Source organism: Haematobia irritans, chromosome 3 (genome assembly GCF_050003625.1).
Source record: "Haematobia irritans isolate KBUSLIRL chromosome 3, ASM5000362v1, whole genome shotgun sequence".
In the NCBI taxonomy this organism is placed as follows: Eukaryota; Metazoa; Arthropoda; class Insecta; order Diptera; family Muscidae; genus Haematobia; species Haematobia irritans.
In genome coordinates, this window is record NC_134399.1 from 209,340,783 (window position 1) to 209,356,719 (window position 15,937).

A 15,937-nucleotide genomic window follows, 5' to 3' on the forward strand; every position below is an offset into this window, starting at 1 on the left:
ATTTTGTCAAAATTTTATTTCAATAGAAATTTTTGACAAATTTTGTGAAATATTTTATTTCTATAGATAAATTTTGTTAAAATTTGTTAAAATTTATTTCTATAGATAATTTTGTCCAAATTTTATTTCTATAGAAAATTTTCTCAATTTTTTTTGTGTCTATAGAAAATTTTGTCAAAATTTTATTTCTGTAGAAAATTTTCTCTAAATTTTTTTTCTATAGAAAAATTTCTCTAAATTTTATTTTTATAGAAAACTTTCTTTAAATTTTATTTCTATAGAAAATTTTGTCAAAATTTTATTTCAATAGAAATTTTTGACAAATTTTGTTAAAATTTTATTTCTGTAGATAATTTTGTCCAAATTTTATTTCTATAGAAAATTTTGTCAAAATTTTATTTCTATAGAAAATTTTCTCAATTTTTTTTTTGTCTATAGAAAATTTTGTTTAAATTTTATTTCTATAGAAAATTTTGTCAAAATTTTATTTCTATAGAAAATTTTCTCTAAATTTTATTTTTATAGAAAACTTTCTTTAAATTTTATTTCTATAGAAAATGTTGTCAAAATCTTATTTCAATAGAAATTTTTTAAAAATTTTGTGAAATATTTTATTTCTATAGATAAATTTTGTTAAAATTTTATTTCTATAGATAATTTTGTCCAAATTTTATTTCGCATTGTTGTTGTTTTTTTATTTCAGCTTAAAACCATACTTTGACTAAACTACAAGTGTAGCTTAACCAACAGAGGAAAATAATGTTTGTCAAATTTATTTGGGCAAAGCCCTATAGACTGCAAGATGGTTGGATGGACGCAAGTTTCGGAATTACCACATTCCTCATCAGCATCCTCTACTTGCAGCAAAACTATAAACCAATTATCAGAATAAATTCAGGCAGTTCATTAAAGAACAAAACCAACAATAAGAAAACAAAACGAATGGAAACAGAAGAGGAAGCACGCTCAAAATAAACCCAGCCAACTACACTCAAATCGATGATATGACAGTGGCATAGGAAAAGAGATATGTTTGTTTCGAATTTATTTCGGCATAAGCCGGCTATCAATGTAAAACCTTTTTTCGGAAGGTTCAAGTGTGGTTCATTGTTGGGTTTAATGTACTGCCTGAATTAATTCTGATAATTGGGTGATAGTTTTGCTTCCAGTAGAGGATGCTGATGAGGAATGTGGTAATTCCGAAACGTGAGTCCATCCAACCATCTTGCAGTCTATAGGGCTTTGCCCAAATAAATTTGACAAACATTCTTTTCCTATGTTGGTTAAGCTACACTTGTAGTTTAGTCAATGTATGGTTTTAAGCTGAATTAAAAAAACAACAACAATGCTTAAAGAACAAAACCAACAATAACAAAACGAATTTTATCTCTATAGAAAATTTTGTCAAAATATTATTTCTATAGAAAACTTTTGTCAAACATTTTTTATACCCTTCACCACTACTGTGGTACAGGGTATAATAAGTTTGTGAATTTGTATGTAATGCCAAGAAGGAAAAGTCTGAGACCCATCGTTTAGTATACCGATCGTCTTAGAATTAAATTCTGGGTCGATTTAGCGATGTCCGTCTGTCTGTCTGTCTGTCTGTCTGTCTGTTGATGTATTTTTTTGTGCAAAGTACAGCTCGCAGTTTTAGTCCGATTGTCCTAAAATTTGGTATAGGGTCCTGTTTCGGCTCAAAGACGATCCCTATTGATTTTGGAAAAAATCGGTTCAGATTTAGATATAGCTGCCATATATATTTTTCACCGATCTGGTCATAATTGGCGCGTATGTCAACCGATGTTCCTCAAATTCCGTACATCCGAATATTTTATATCAGCCAAATCGGTTCAGATTTAGATATAGCTCCCATATATAGCTTCCGCCCGATTTACACTTATTTTCCCACAGAGGCCAATTTTTTGCTCCGATTTAGTTGAAATTTTGCATAGGGAGTAGAATTAGCATTGTAACTATGCGTGCCAAATTTGATTGAAATCGGTTCAGATTTAGATATAGCTCCCATAGATAGCTTTCGCCCGATCGGTTCAGATTTAGATATAGCTGCCATATATATTTTTCACCGATCTGGTCATAATTGGCGTGTATATCAACCGATCTTCCTCAAATTCCGTACATCCGAATATTTTATGAGTCTCGAAAAACTTGCGAAATATCATCCAAATCGGTTCAGATTTAGATATAGCTCCCATATATAGCTTTCGCCCGATTTACACTCATTTGCCCACAGAGGCCAATTTTTTGCTTCGATTTAGATGAAATTTCGCACAGGGAGTAGAATTAGCATTGTAGCTATGCGTGCCAAATTTGGTTGAAATCGGTTCAGATTTAGATTAGAGGTGTGCACGTGAGTAATATTTTGCTCACGCTCACGCACACTCACGACGGTGAAATCTTATTCACGCACACTCACGCACGATATTTTTTGGTAGGACTCACGCTCACGCACGTTCATGAAAAGAAAATTTATACTCATGCACACTCACGCACGAAAATCTTTTAAATGTTGTGACTCACGAAAAATATCGTGACTCACGAAAAATGTCGTGACTCACGAATAATTTTATGAGTAATTTACCTATAGAACCTGACTAAAAACATGAGTATGATTAAAATCGAGAGCGTTATAAAACTGTTTAACACCTAGGATGTCACTAAAATTATAAATGAATTCAACTCGTAGGCATTTTATGTTCGTAAGCGGGATTATTTTCGTGAGCGTGTTTTTCCGAAAATCGTTACTCACGCACACTCACGACGATATTATTTTCGTGACTCACGCTCACGCACGACATTTGATTGGTTAATCACGCTCACGCACACTCACGCCGTAGCCGTCAGCGTGACTCACGAAACACGCGTGAGTCACGAACATTTTCGTGAGTCACGACAATTTCGTGTCACGTGCACACCTCTAATTTAGATATATCTCCCATATATAGCTTTCGCCCGATTTACACTCATATGACCACAGAGGCTAATATTTTGCTCCGATTTAGTTGAAATTGTGCACAGGGAGTAGAATTAGCATTGTTCCTATGTGTGCCAAATTAGGTTGAAATCGGTTCAGATTTAGATATATCTCCCATATATAGCTTTCGCCCGATTTACACTCATATGACCACAGAGGCTAATATTTTGCTCCGATTTAGTTGAAATTGTGCACAGGGAGTAGAATTAGCATTGTTCCTATGTGTGCCAAATTAGGTTGAAATCGGTTCAGATTTAGATATAGCTCCCATATATAGCTTTCGCCCGATTTACACTCAAATGACCACAGAAGCCAATTTTTTGCTCCGATTTAGTTGAAATTTTGCACAGGGAGTAGAATTTGCATTGTAGCTATGCGTGCCATATTTGGTTGAAATCGGTCCAGATTTAGATATAGCTCCCATATATAGCTTTCGCCCGATTTACACTCATATGACCACAGAGGCTAATATTTTGCTCCGGTTTAGTTGAAATTGTGCACAGGGAGTAGAATTAGCATTGTTGCTATGTGTGCCAAATTAGGTTGAAATCGGTTCAGATTTAGATATTGCTCCCATATATATGTTTTTCTGATTTGGACAAAAATTGTCAAAATACCAATATTTTCCTTGTAAAATCGCCACTGCTTAGTCGAAAAGTTGTAAAAATTACTCTAATTTTCCTAAACTTCTAATACATATATATCGAGCAATAAATCATATATAAACCTATGCGAAGTTTCCTTAAAATTGCTTCAGATTTCAATGTTTGCCATATTTTTTTTTACTAACATTGTGTTCCACCATTAGCCGACTTAAATTTTGAGTCTATAGATTTTGTAGAAGTCAAATTCTGTCTAGATCGAGTGATATTTAAATGTATGTATTTGGGACAAACCTTTATATATTGGCCCCAACACATTTAACGGATGTGATATGGTATCGAAAATTTAGATCTACAAAGTGGTGCAGGGTATAATATAGTCGGCCCCGCCCGACTTTAGACTTTCCTCACTTGTTTATTTCTATAAAATATTTTGTCAAAATTTTATTTCTATAAAAAATTGTCTAAATTTTATTTCTATAAAAAATTGTCTAAATTTTATTTCTATAGAAAATTTTGTCAAAATTTTATTTCTATAGAAAATTTTGTCATCATTTTAATTCTATAGAAAATTTTGTGAAAATTTTCTATAGCTTTTTTTCAAAATTTTATTGCTATGGAAAATTTTGTCAAAATTTTATTTCTTTAGAAAATTATGTCAAAATTTTATTTCTATAGAAAACTTTTGTCAAACATTTTTTTATTTCTATAAAAAATTTTGTCAAAATTTTATTACTATAGAAAATTTTGTCAAAATTTTATTTCTTAGAAAATTTTGTCAAAATTTTATTTCTATAGAAAATTTTGTCAACGTTTTAATTCTGTAGAAAATTTTGTCAAAATTTTATTTCTATAGAAAATTATGTCAAAATTTTATTTCTATAGAAAATTATGTCAAAATTTTATTTCTATTGAAAATTTTCTGAAAATTGCATTTCTTTAGAAAATTGTGTCAAAATTTTATTTCTTTTGAAAATTTCTGAAAATTGCATTTCTATAGAAAAATTTTTGAAAATTTTATTTCTTTAGAAGAAAATATTTCCAAAATTTAATTTCTACGGAAAATGTTCTCATTTTTTTTGAAAATTTTCTCATAATTTTATTTCTATAGCTGGAATCAAAAACATCAATAATGATTGAAGAGTAAACCAACAATAGCAAAAATGTTATTTCTATAGAAAATTTTGTCACAATTTTATTTCTATAGAAAATTTTTTTATTTCTATAGAAAATTTTATTTCTATAGAAACTTTAGTCAAAATTTTATTTCTATAGAAAATTTTGTCAACATTTTATTTCTTTAGAAAAATTTGTCAAAATTTTAGTTCTATAGAAAATTTTGTCAAAATTTTATTTCTATAAAAAATTTTGTCAAAATGTTGTTTCTATAGAAAATTTTGTCAAAATTATATTTCTGTAAAAAATTTTGTCAATTTTGTCATTTTTTTGAAAATTTTCTCATAATTTTATTTCTATAGCTGGAATCAAAAACATCAATAATGATTGAAGAGTAAACCAACAATAGCAAAAATGTTATTTCTATAGAAAATTTTGTCACAATTTTATTTCTATAGAAAATTTTTTTATTTCTATAGAAAATTTTATTTCTATAGAAACTTTTGTCAAAATTTTTTTTCTATAGAAAACTTTGTCAAAATTTTATTTCTATAGAAAATTTTGTCAAAATTTTATTTCTATAGAAATTTTTGTCAATATTCTATTGGAACTTTTATCAAAATTTTATTTTATTTGTTTTAAAATATTTTGTTTTGTTATTATCGAAAAATAATTTTATTTAAGTTCCTCCCGCTGTTATATTGCTAACTTTTTCATTTTTAGCAGTTGTTTCACTAATGCTTCGGTCATGATATACGAGTTTCAATTTCATTCTCATAAATTGGTAACTTGTACTTCATTAACTATTTTTTTTTGTGTTACAAATCTGACTTTTAATCAGAAAATAACGAAAGGTGTAATATGATTCAATCTTGGAGGCTACCAAATATAACCCATCCCTAGTAGTCTTGGAATTCAGTATAAATTTGTAATACCACCAAATATTTGCCGCACTTCTGTGAAAGCATACAATGCCGTCATGGGTAACATGAGTTAACAAATAATGAAACATCTGTTTTTTTTTTTTTGGGAGGGGTCATATTTTGGCGATTGTTAGTACATTTCTAACATGTGTAATACAAAAAAAGGAACAGATTTAACCATAAAATGGCATCAATAAAGTTCCGTTTGCTTCTTGTCGGCTGTTTGTTATTGTTAATGTTATTTAATATTATTAAAAAAAAAACAACAACTTGTTGTTATTGTTATTTGTATTTGACACTTTTTCTTTCCATTGGAAGATCGCCATCATTTTTTTGTAATGTGGATGCGGTAGATGACCCATTTGAGGTGTTGCGGTTAAATATCTACAAATGGCTTGCTTGTTAAGTGACTAAGATTGTAGTCATTTATGGCATTAAATAGCATCTTTATGATGGAATTTGCTGATGGTTAGTTACAAAACCAGACCGATAGGAAATTGATATTATGGTATTTTCGATTTAATTAAATGTTCCAAATTTAGTCTCATCCGCATATCATTCAATTAGCTCTCTAATTTACAGAGCCAATTAATATGAAGGTCTATTGTGTTATTCTAGAAATCCTAAAATGTAATATGAGTATTGATCCTCTAGAGTATTCGGTGCTATGGGAAAAATTTCGTTTGGGAGGAAATAATTATTTTTTTGCGTGTAGCCTTTAGAATTCCATAGAAAAGCTGTAATTCAGCCTGGCTGAATTAGATACATATAAATGTATTCATTTAAATTATATGTTAAAAGTAGCATTAAAATAGCGTGTAAATTGGTAATAATTTTTTGTCTAATTACACAAATAAAACATATATCAAAAAATTTCGTATTTCCACAAGAGCAACAATTAATTCGGCCACAAACAAAGCAATTTATTATAAACCATAAAGTTAACCAATAATCGCTTATTGAAACTAATGGACTACCAGAATGTTAGTTGATCGGACTACTGACACCAAAGAAGTTCTCTACTTTAAATCACATAGTGCATAGTCCATATGGTTGAGCAATTAGAAGAAGTGTTTACGGCATAAAAATCATTGGATTGTCTTCGTACATCGTCATGAATCCATTTGCTAGTGGAATTTGTCTATTGTCTCTTTCACTATGACAATAAATGGGTGCCATAATAAATTTAAATATTTCTGCAAAACGATTAATATCAATTTTCCGATTGGCAAGAGTATAAATAGTTAACGCAAATCAAATGGATAAATTCCTAGCATGATAAAATTTCATCATGTCCATTTGTGTATTACATTTCATTTATTTACACCCCACAAAGACATGCCGTCCGCTTCCCTTGACCATTTTTTCCATTTTCCAAACCAATTTTATTAAGCCACAGGTGGAGTGTTGTTCTCATTAAAGTCAATATATCGATCGTTGATCAAATCTTTCCAAATTGCTACTGAGTTGAGAGTGTGTAGAGTCTCGAGTTTGCGGAATACCATGTCGACAATTTAAAAAATAATGTTAACTGTCCATTGACGATAGCCATGATTAGTTGTTTGGCTAGTACAATGCCAATTTGGATTGGTTTTAGTCAATTCCCTGGCTACTATTACTGGTCGTTGTTTTTTTTTTATGGTTTTTCTTGGCGCATGATAATCTCCAATGGGTTGATGCTGGCGATAGTATTACGGATAATCTCTTTATTGGTTTCTTTCCTATAGAATCCCTGGTGTTCTATTATCTACTACCAATTGTTTTTGTTTTTTAGCAAATTGTCATTATTTTTACAACACACAAGAACGTTCGAGTATATGTTAAACTTTTTTCACTTGGAACACATTTGGAGAACATTACATTTTAAATAGCCATCGTTAACATGGATTTAGAAAAATAAGGAAATGTAAAAACATAAGCCTTTCAAATCAGCAGCCTATAAAGAACAACAATGGTCATAGCCCATTAAAGAGGAGTGTGGTTATTCAAGTTCGCCAAAGACGCGAACTCCTTAAACAAACTTAGTGACTTGGATCCGATTCATTTTGTTATTAACCCTTAAATGTGCACTGTATCTTTTAAGATACAACCAGAAACTATTGACCGAATTCTATGAAATCGAAATTGTTGTATTTAGTACATCATAAGGCTATTTCTAAAAATATTTTTTTTTCCGGAAAGTTTGTTGTACTTCTGGGTAATCTGTATTTAGTCACAATTATAACTCGAATTTTAACCAAAAATCTGTTTTGAATTTTTGGTTGGAAAAATTTTGAAGCTAAATAATATTTTACAGAGATTAAAGTAATATTGGTAAAAAATTGTGTAGTCTAAAAATATTTTCTATTCTCTACTAAAATCAAATTGTTTGTTTGTAAGATACAACCACTATTTTTTCAAAAAAAAAAAAACATTCTTGAAGAAAATGTGGTATGTAGATGTTCTTTATTTACCATTTTGCATATTACATATTTTTATAGGAGGAATTGGTGATCTTGTGCATTTAAGGGTTAATTTAAAAATGACGTTATTCATGCCGATCGTGGGTATACGTTGACCGCTTCCCTATATTACTTTATGAAATGTACCATTTAGAATAAAGCCAATATTTGTTATTGTAACAGGCAGGGTTGGCCTGTCACAAACTGTGACTTTTGCGACATACATTTGCGACGGTATAATACGTATGTCGCAAAAGTCGTAAACCTACTGTAGAAAACCAAATTTTGAATAGAAAAAATCCTGAACATTTTTTAATTTAGTTTGACAGCATTCGCTGTGAGTTTCTGCAGAAATTTGTGAAAGTTTTCCCATGGTCAAGCCTATTTTCTTAGGTGGTATCGAAATTCCCGTTGGTGAGTGTGCAAAATACCTTGGGGTTATATTGGACAGGAGACTGAACTTAAACCTAAGAAAGGACGAGAAAATCTACGGTTACCCTGTACTCGTGCAAAAGGCAATAGGGAAAATGTGGGGACTAAAACCGAAAATTGTGAACATTCCTAAGAATTGAAACTTCTTCGCACATACCATCGTCTTGGATATCATCGATTACGCTGCCTAGCTGTTTGCGACTTTTGTTACTTTTTCTACATTTACGACGCGTACGACGTTTACAACTTTGCGACAGTTACAAACCTAAAAAAGTTTGATACAGACCATCTCTGGTAAAAGGTTGGCTGATAAGTCCCCGGGGACTTATCGCTAGTATTAAATGCATATTATTTTTATATACACAGAAAATAATATTATACATTTTGAGCTAACAATAAATTGTTGTTACAGAAAATTTTTAAGTTCAACAAAATTTTTGTTGATATAACAAAATTGGTTGCTAAATTGACTAAAATCGTAATTGTATTTACAAATTACGTTGTTAGCTCCAATTTAAACATAATTTTAATTGTATTGACAATCAAATTAATTGATATTTTTTTTGTGTGTAGTACCAACCTTCAAATTATTCGTTTCAAAATTTGACGTCTGTAAGTCAATTAGTTTGTGAGATAGATCGTCTTTTGTGAAGCAACTTTTGTTATTGTGAAAAAAAAAATGGAAAAAAAGGAATTTCGTGTTTTGATAAAATACTGTTTTCGGAAGGGAAAAAATACGGTGGAAGCAAAAACTTGGCTTGATAATGAGTTTCCGGACTCTGCCCCAGGGAAATCAACAATAATTGATTGGTATGCAAAATTCAAGCGTGGTGAAATGAGCACAGAGGACGGTGAACGCAGTGGACGTCCGAAAGAGGTGATTACCGACGAAAACATTAAAAAACCCACAAAATGATTTTGAATGACCGCAAAATGAAGTTGATCCAGATAGCAGAGGCTTTAAAGATATCAAAGGAACTTGTTGGTCATATCATTCATCAATATTTGGATATGCGGAAGCTCTGTGCAAAATGGGTGCCGCGCGAGCTCACATTTGACCAAAAACAACAACGTGTTGATGATTCTGAGCGGTGTTTGCAGCTGTTAACTCGTAATACACCCGAGTTTTTCCGTCGATATGTGACAATGGATGAAACATGGCTACATCACTACACTCCTGAGTCCAATCGACAGTCGGCTGAGTGGACAGCGACCGGTGAACCGTCTCCGAAGCGTGGAAAGACTCAAAAGTCCGCTGGCAAAGTAATGGCCTCTGTTTTTTGGGATGCGCATGGAATAATTGTTATCAATTATCTTGAGAAGGGAAAACCATCAACACACAGAAAAAAAATATCACCAAAATATTTCCAATTAAAAAGTTAATTGAAGTTGAAAATTTTTTCAATTAATAAATTAATTGATACAATTAACTTTTTAATCATGATAGAAACATTAAGTTAATTAAGTCAATGATTGAAAATTTTAAAATTTTTAATTAAGAAATTAATTGATACAATTAACTTTTTAATCAAATTCGGAAGACTAATTCAGTTAAAAAAAGCGCTGATTTTTTTTTAATTTTTAATTAAAAATGTATTTCAAACAATCATTTGTTAATCCAAATAAAAACTCTAAGCCAATTCAGAAAGTAATTAAAAATAGTTACCTTTTTTACTTAATAAATTAATTGAGTTTTGCAATCAACATCAATTAAATTTTTAATTGAATCAATTAAAAAATTAATTGAAATTTGCTGAAAAAATCAATTAATTTTTTAATCAAGAATTTTTTCTATGTCCAATTAAAACTGTGATTGATACTATCATTTTCGTGATTGAAGACATTTCAATTAAAAAATTAATTGGATCAATTAATTTGGTGATTGATTCAGAAAAAAAATTTTTTGTGTGCAGTGAATATTAAAGGGTGATTCTTTTGAGGTTAGGATTTTCATGCATTAGTATTTGACAGATCACGTGGGATTTCAGACATGGTGTCAAAGAGAAAGATGCTCAGTATGCTTTGACATTTCATCATGAATAGACTTACTAACGAGCAACGCTTGCAAATCATTGAATTTTATTACCAAAATCAGTGTTCGGTTCGAAATGTGTTTATGGACAAATTTTGTTCAGCGATGAGGCTCATTTCTGGTTGAATGGCTACGTAAATAAGCAAAATTGCCGCATTTGGAGTGAAGAGCAACCAGAAGCCGTTCAAGAACTGCCCATGCATCCCGAAAAATGCACTGTTTGGTGTGGTTTGTACGCTGGTGGAATCATTGGACCGTATTTTTTCAAAGATGCTGTTGGACGCAACGTTACGGTGAATGGCGATCGCTATCGTTCGATGCTAACAAACTTTTTGTTGCCAAAAATGGAAGAACTGAACTTGGTTGACATGTGGTTTCAACAAGATGGCGCTACATGCCACACAGCTCGCGATTCTATGGCCATTTTGAGGGAAAACTTCGGAGAACAATTCATCTCAAGAAATGGACCGGTAAGTTGGCCACCAAGATCATGCGATTTGACGCCTTTAGACTATTTTTTGTGGGGCTACGTCAAGTCTAAAGTCTACAGAAATAAGCCAGCAACTATTCCAGCTTTGGAAGACAACATTTCCGAAGAAATTCGGGCTATTCCGGCCGAAATGCTCGAAAAAGTTGCCCAAAATTGGACTTTCCGAATGGACCACCTAAGACGCAGCCGCGGTCAACATTTAAATGAAATTATCTTCAAAAAGTAAATGTCATGGACCAATCTAACGTTTCAAATAAAGAACCGATGAGATTTTGCAAATTTTATGCGTTTTTTTTTTTTTAAAGTTATCAAGCTCTTAACAAATCACCCTTTATATGGCGTTATTGAAGCGTTTGAAGGTCGAAATCGCGGCAAAATGGCCCCATATGAAGAAGAAAAAAGTGTTGTTCCACCAAGACAACCCACCGTGCCACAAGTCATTGAGAACGATAGCAAAAATTCATGAATTGGGCTTCGAATTGCTTCCCCACCCACCGTATTCTCCAGATCTGGCCCCCAGCGACTTTTTCTTGTTCTCACACCTCAAAAGGATGCTCGCAGGGAAAAAATTTGGCTGCAACGAAGAGGTGATCGTCGAAACTGAGGCCTATTTTGAGGCAAAACCGAAGGAGTACTACCGAAGGAGTACTATCAAAAAATTGGAAGGTCGTTATAAACGTTGTATCGCTCTTGAAGGGAACTATGTTGAATAATAAAAACGAATTTTGACAAAAAAATGTGTTTTTCTTTGTTAGACCGGGGACTTATCAGCCAACCTGTTATTGTAAGGGATACTCGATCAAAAATCTATGAGAGTATCCTTCATATTGTGCAATCAATTTCGAGAATATTGCCCCATTGTAACCCAATCGAAATCGTCATTAGCCTCCAAAAGCCACGAGCGCAAAAGTACAACAGATTAAGATCCGGAGATTTATGCGGCCGAAATGTTTGTCTGCCCAGAGCTTTAAAATGTTCCCGAGAATTTTTTACTCCACAGTCCATTAATACGAGCCGGTAGCGATATCTGCCCACATCATGATCACTTCACTTTTTGAATCAATGGTACGAGAACCAAAGATTTATTCACATTTTTATGCTGAGGAGCTCTAACGATAGTCAATTGTGGTTTTCCAGCAAAATATGTTATAAAGCAATCGCGCTTGAATTCCATTACGAATAACTTTATTTCTGAATGTGCAATGTCAAAATGCTTTTGCAAGCTTGTAAAAAATAAAATGAGCTGTTATTGGAATAAATATGTCAGCGTTTTAGAAATGATAGCAACACTAAGTTGATTGCAACACATATCAGTCAAGTACCCTCCAAAATTTTTTTGATTTCAAAAAATTTACCCGGGCATTGCACTAATTTTTCTTAAACATTTCACCTTTCCAATTAACCCATTAGGGGCCCTGGAAAAAATACCTGGTTTGTGTGTTGTCTAGTTAAATTTACAAATTATATTCACACACATTGCACTTCTTTGTTCAATGACTTGAATGTACGATTTCAAAATGCTTTTGCAAGCTTGTAAACAATAAAATAAACTGTCACTGGAATAAATCTGTCAGCGGTTTATAAATGGTAGTAACATTAAGATGATTGCAACACATATCAGTCACCCTGCCTAGTACTCTGCAAAAATTTTCTTTTGATATCAAAAAATTTGCCCGGGCATTGCACTGATTTTTCTTAAATATTTCACCTTTCCAATTAACCCATTAGGGGCCCTGGAAAAATACCTGGTTTGTGTGTTGTTTAGATAAATTTACAAATTATCTTCACACACATTGATCTTCTTCGTTCAATGTTCTCTACATTTACACACATCTACGACATTTACTTACTTTCACCTGTATTGGAGGGTTCCAGTGTCCACAATTGTTTCTTCTTCAGACTAGCACCATTGGCATTCAACTTGTAGCCAAATGTTTCCGCTGTCATATAACGATGCTGACCATTGATGAGACCAATGGTCCACCAACCCTTCTGTTGGTTTTGTGATATGATATCGCCATTTGTATGATTCAATTCATAGCTCTGGCCGTTCATGGTGTTGTTAATGGAGTTGATAATCGGTGAGGGAGCAATGGTGACGATTTTCTTTGGACAACCACTAAAGTGAAAAATATATGAGATACGAGTAACAAATCTACTCGAATTCAATGAATGGAATTCACGGGATATGCAGAGGTTTGAAGTCGTACTCTTGAATGGATGGATGTATGAAGATGTATTTCCGTTGCAAGTTCACAATGTTATCGCGCTTGGTATCTAAAAATAGACCATAAATGAAAAATAAGAGGGATTAATAAATGATAATTCTCTTGGAGAGTATTTAAGAAAAAAGAATCGTTTAGTGTTTAAGGCTTTCAGTCGACTTGGAAAAATTATTATATTCTTTTCTATTTATTTTTTTTTTCTCTACAATAAATACATCTACCAACTCTCACAGTTGAAGACTAATTGATAGAAAATAAATTAAAAATGTTTATCATTATTATAATATACTTAACATACTGTCTATATTAAATCGCATTTTTTTTTAATTTGTGGTTACCGCTTTGCACTGCTAATTTTACGTTTTCTGTTATTTATTTTCTTTAGTAATAAACTTTTGAAATATGGCGGCTACAAGAAACAAACACACAATTGTCTATTTTAGCTGTTTTATTATTTTTTCTTTAGTAAAATGACATTTATAGATCACTGCGGTTTTTTGTTTTTGTATTTTAAAACCGCATTTAGTTTTTGTTTAAAAATGTCTACGTGTCAATGACAATAGAGAAGAGAAGATGGGAAATTAGAAGGACCCACCCAATATGAAGATATCGTGTGGGTAATTAGTTCATGTCCGTGAAGTTAAAGTTAACTTTATCTTAGCGGAGACAAAAACCGAGCTATGTTCACTTTGTACGAAAGTTCAGCTAAATAATGAACATAGCTCAATAATAATCTGATTTCAGATTCGTATTCTACTCGGGGAGAGCTGTCTCCACCACTACTTGGTATATCCCCCCATGCCGATTTTTGGCACAGTGGCCCAAATACTAAAATCGGCCTAAAATCTGAATTTCAACTTAAGACCGAAATTTCTCAAAAACTGTTAACCAATTGAATAATCTGATTTCAGATTCGTATTCTACTCGGGGAGAGCTGTCTCCAGCACTACTTGGTATATCCCCCCATGCCGATTTTTGGCACAGTGGCCCAAATACTAAAATCGGCCCAAAATCTGAATTTCAACTTAAGACCGAAATTTCTCAAAAACTGTTAACCAATTGAATAATCTGATTTCAGATTCGTATTCTACTCGGGGAGAGCTGTCTCCACCACTACTTGGTATATCCCCCCCATGCCGATTTTTGGCACAGTGACCTAAATTCTAAATTTTAGCTTTCAGTTTTATAGTCCAATTTTCGCTGACTATGTGGGATTTTCAATAAATCTTTGTATTTCATCCAGCACTTTATACATATTTCTATTAAATTGCTTTAGCTTCGTTTACCTACAGGATGTTTCGCATTAAAAATTAATAATTTTATTTAATATTCATTTTTCCTTCCTACGTAATTGAGCTATGTTCATTATTTAGCTGAACTTTTGTACAAAGTGAACATAGCTCGGTTTTTGTCTCCGCTAAGATAAAGTTAACTTTAACTTCACGGACATCATTAGTTCTCCATGAAATTTTGGTTAAATGACACACAACGAACCAAAAGCACAAACATGAGCAGAGAATTAAGCCACAGATCAAATTCGAATATGGGCTATATCGGTTTCGATATAGCCGCAATAAAACCTGATCCCGGATGTGGAGTCTTAAGCATCAAGACGCAATTTTTATCAAATTTGCCTGAAATTAAAAGTCTTGATGTAATTTAGGTACACAAAAAGCCGTGCCGAATTTATTTTGGTCCCTGTTTTGACCGACCTCCCGATTTGATTTCTTAGGCTTCTAGAAATCGCTTATCCGATTTGACTGAAACCTAATATCTGTCATCAAACCCCCAAGAGAAGTTTTTGATGGAAACTATTATCTTTGATTTATGGTGATGAGTATTTTAAATACACCCTCAAAAAAAAAAAAAACGCTTCAGTATCATATGCCCCAAACACATTTTGCTTCAAGCATATCCCTCTGTATCATAGTGTAAACTGTAGGCAACATACCGTTCGAATGCCTCAAAATTAATAGAAATATCTTCTTTAGCTCAATCACGCACTGTATCCCGTGGTTTACATACTGAGCTAATAATCTTGTAAAAATAGAACAATTAGGTGGCACTACTTGCTGGAAATTGACATTTCTTTATTGACTATTGGTATTTACGAAAAGGTGCCGGTTTGCTGTGACTTCAAAAAATAATAAAAAATTGTTGTGCTTGTGATTTGTGTGTAATCTTGATTAATTGGAGAGGTAAGTGTTTGAGCTTTATTGTAGAATGTCCTTTTTGAACAATTTTTACGTTTTTTTTTTTTTTTTGTTTTTAGTGGCAAATAATGTTTGGCAACACACCCAATTTGTGGGAGTTTCTCTTCAAATAATAAAAATAAATGAAAATTAAAAAATACGTGTATTTTATTTTTTTGTCATCATCTCCAATACAAAAAAATCATACAAATCGGAGTTCATGAGTGATAGAGGGATATATATTTTCAGGATTGGTCCAAACAAAATATTGTTTGTATTGTTCAAACATAATATATATATATGTTTAAGGCGACAATTGGTTACTTCCATTATTTTACTAACAGCATACTCTATAGGTCTGTCTTTCTAAACACATGTATGTTTAAAAGCTATTTCGAAATTAATATATGTTAGCATCCAAGCATATTATATTTACAAACAGTTTATGTCCCAAACATAATAAGTTCTAACATATTAACATATATGTCC

At 32.1% G+C, this 15,937-nt stretch overlaps 1 protein-coding gene across 2 annotated transcripts in view; it reads right to left on the reverse strand.

The window, feature by feature from the left end:
- sn (fascin domain-containing protein singed) overlaps positions 1 to 15,937 on the reverse strand; it is a 134,445-nt gene that overhangs the window by 16,527 nt on the left and 101,981 nt on the right. For both annotated transcript variants that reach the window (XM_075302487.1, XM_075302486.1), the window contains exon 4: positions 12,882 to 13,308. In XM_075302487.1, the coding sequence (XP_075158602.1) occupies positions 12,882 to 13,086 (205 nt within the window). In that variant the 5' untranslated portion in view covers positions 13,087 to 13,308. The remainder of the gene's footprint in view (positions 1 to 12,881; positions 13,309 to 15,937) is intronic.